At 41.5% G+C, this 3,611-nt stretch overlaps 1 protein-coding gene across 1 annotated transcript; it reads right to left on the reverse strand.

Annotated features, from left to right (window-relative positions):
* Nucleotides 1-1,425: 1,425 nt before the first annotated feature.
* On the reverse strand, nucleotides 1,426-2,772 carry LOC110711321. Its single transcript, XM_021889700.1, has one exon. It carries the CDS (start codon nucleotides 2,770-2,772, stop codon nucleotides 1,426-1,428), a length of 1,347 nt encoding a protein of 448 aa, XP_021745392.1.
* Nucleotides 2,773-3,611: the final 839 nt, after the last annotated feature.

Raw genomic sequence — 3,611 nt, forward strand, 5'->3', positions numbered from 1 at the left:
CAAAAGAACCTTGTTGAACGGTTGAGACGATTGATGAAGGCTTTGTAGAATTCCAAAAAGTGCTTATTCGGAGCAATTATGCTATGATCATTTATGCCGAGAGGAGGCAGGAAACTCGTTAATGAAGATTCACCCACTCTCTTCCTCTTTGACTTGCTCTTGCCGAAAACCATGATTCTACAAAATTACCAAGAGTTATTATAGGACAATTTGATAAGAGATGACATAAGAAGCTAGCCACGGTAAAAGTGTATGCGTGAAAGTAGTTGCCTTGAGTTGTGAAATAGATATAAAGGATGACAACAATACAATTCAAGGCATAAATGGACACATTTAAACCAAGGCATGGGCAATAAACCCTATGACATTCATATATAAGTCCTAACAAAGTCTAGGTGAATTGTTGTTCCCAAGAACAATCCCACTTTTCACCATAAAGTGGCACTTTTCCCAATTCAACACGAGGTTAGCCCTCTCACACCTTTCTAAGCAACAAGATAAATTAGATAGACAATCTTCAAAGGTGGCTCCTCCAACGGAGAAGTCATCCATAAAGACTTCTATCTTATCCTCAATAATATCACTAAAAATGGACATCATGCAACGTTGGAATGTTGCGGGGGCATTACAAAGCCCGAAAGGCATCCTACGATACGCATAAGTACCGTAGGGGCATGTCAAAGTCGTCTTCTCTTGATCCTTGGGGTCAATCGGGATATGGAAAAATCTCGAGTAACCATCAAGGAAACAATAGAAGGAATAATTTATAAGCCTTTACAACATTTGATCAATGAACGGTAAAGGAAAATGATCTTTGCATGTACTTGTGTTAAGTTGGCGATAGTCAATACACATGCGCCAACCAGTAACAAGTCTAGTGGGCACTAGTTGATCATGATCATTTTTCACTACCGTCATGTCCCCTCTCTTAGGCACAACTTGCACGGGAGATACCCAATCACTTTGAGCAATTGAATAAATAATTCCCGCATCAAGAAGCTTAGCCACTTCCTTCCGCACAACCTCTTGCATGGAAGGGTTAAGCATTCTTTACCTTTGTCTAACGGGTTTGGCATCTCCCTCTAGATTAATTTTGTGGATACATAAAGATGGACTTATACATTTGATATCATCAATGGTTTAACCCAAAGCTTTCTTGTGTTTTCTGAAAACATTGATCAAGAGGGACGTTTGCTCCTCCATTAGGTTAGAATTGACAATCACGGGGAAAGACTCATCGAGCACAAGAAATGCATACCTCAAGCCCAAAGGTAGAGGTTTCAAGTCTACGCTTGGTGCTCCCTTACCATTGGGGCTATCTTCTCTTTCTTCAACTTGAAAGAGGTCATGAATGTAAGGAGCCTCTTCTTCCATGCTCGCATCCTTGCACTCTTTCTTACTTTCCTCAAGTTAATCCTCATAGAATTATATGTCTTCTTTGTGAGTACCTATCTTTGATTCATTCAACAACACACTTTGGAGAGGATCATTAGTAGCATGCAAGTGGGAGCGAGAAAATTCATTAAGAACGGTATCAAGAACATCTACCCTATAGCATTCACCACTTGAGGAGGGTTGTTGCATGACATTATTCAAATCAAACTCAATGGAATCATTGTCAATTTTCAAGGATATCTTACCCTCCTTCACATCAATGATAGCTCTAGAATTAGCTAGAAATGATCTACCCAAAATTATTGGAATCGTTTCATCCTCATCCATCTCTAGCACATAGAAATCCACGGGGAATGTGAACTTTCCTACTCTAAGGGGATTTTCCTCAACCTTGCCCATGGGGAACTTAACGGAACGACCCGCTAGTTGGAGAGTAATGTTAGTGGGGGAGAGGGTTCCTACACTAAGCTTTTGGTAGACGGAATAGGGTATGAGACTCACACTTGCTCCTAAATCACACAAGGCTTTATCAAATTCAGTGCCATTGATAGAACAAGGGATGGAAAAGTTACCCGGATCTTTCAATTTGGTAGGAAGTTTGTTGGAAAGAATTGCACTACAATTGGCGGTCAAACAAACCGTCTCACACTCCCTTCTCCCACTCAAAAGATCTTTCAAAAATTTGGAATAGTGGGGCATTTGCTTCATAGCATCAACAAAAGGGATGAAAATATGCAAATTCTTAATGACTTCCAAAAACTTCACAAATTGGGCATCAAGTTTAGCTCTCAAAAATCGTTGTGGAAATGGTAGCTTCTCTTCTCTAGGTTGGCGATATAGGGGCAAGGGGGTGGCTTCGTTTTCCTTTGGCACCTCAACAATTTTTTCCTTTTCAACACTCAATGGCTCATTCGTTTTTTCACCCTCATTCTCTAACTCCACCTCTTCTTGGGGTTCATCCTGAACTAAAGGGTCACTCCCTACTACCTTCCCACTCCTAGTTGTCACACCATACAAAGGTTTTGGGTTGACTCCTTGACTTGGAATGTAAGAAGAAGAAGAAGAAGAAGAAGAGGGGGATGAATTAGATGCAAGTTGAGCAATTTGGGTCTCAAGCATTTTCATGTGAGCATTGGTGCGTTTTTGGGCCTCTTCATGTTTCTTTTGATCCTCCTCACGCATTTTCAATAGAGCATTTAATTTAGCCATCACGGGATCATTTGGAGGGGCTTTAAGTTGAAGAGGTTGTTGAGGTGGAGGAAGTTGGGGTTGATGGAAACCCAGAGGCCTATCAGTTTTGGCATAGTTAGAAACATATTGACCTCTATTGCCTCCGGTGCCTTTGTTAGGAACATAGCTTTTTTTATTATTTCCCATATAATCTTGTACACCAAAATTTTTATTTTGATGGTCATGGTATCGGGAATTAGGTTGTTAGTTTTGATTACCATACCCCCTTTGGTTAGAGTAGCCTCTTCCATTGAAATCGGAAGGGCCTCCCCCACCATGGTATTGGTTATCATAACCACCTCCACTTTGGTTCCAACCACGGTTTCCACCTTGATTCCAATTCCCCACTTGATTGGAGTTTGGCCTCAAGTTCCCTACATTTCCCATTCTAGGAGCAAAATTCATAGCATTGACATTTTCTATATTATCATCATGTTCATGGGAAAGGGGTTGAACTTCACAAGCATATGCACATTGGGAGGTATCATGATCGTAGGTTTCACAATTAGAACAAAACATGCATCCTTGGGGCATTGTATTGTATGAAGAGGAGGAGGAAGTATCCATACCATTGCCTCCCTTGGTTGAAGGGGAGGTATTACCATGAGGGTTGGACCTTTCTTTCATCAATTCATCCATATGCTTGGTCATTTTAGAGATGTGGGTAGAGAGGTTGTTGATTGCGTTGGCTTGCTCCAATGCATAAACACCCTTACTAGAAGTAGCATCCCTTTCTCCTTCATACCAATCATCATAGTGCTTTGCGGCCTCCTCTATAATACACTCCACTTCATGCTCTCCATTGTTCATGATTGGACCGCCGGCCGCGACGTCTAGGCTTGTTCTTCCTTGAGGTGCGAGACCTCCATAGAATGTGTGAATGAGTTAATACTTGGGTATCCCATGGTGTGGGCATTGACGTTGAAGGTCTTTGTATCGTTCGCATGCCGCATTTAGAGACTCACCACCCTTTTGGCGAAAACCTT

This window comes from Chenopodium quinoa, unplaced genomic scaffold (genome assembly GCF_001683475.1).
Source record: "Chenopodium quinoa cultivar QQ74 unplaced genomic scaffold, ASM168347v1, whole genome shotgun sequence".
Taxonomy (NCBI): Eukaryota; Viridiplantae; Streptophyta; class Magnoliopsida; order Caryophyllales; family Amaranthaceae; genus Chenopodium; species Chenopodium quinoa.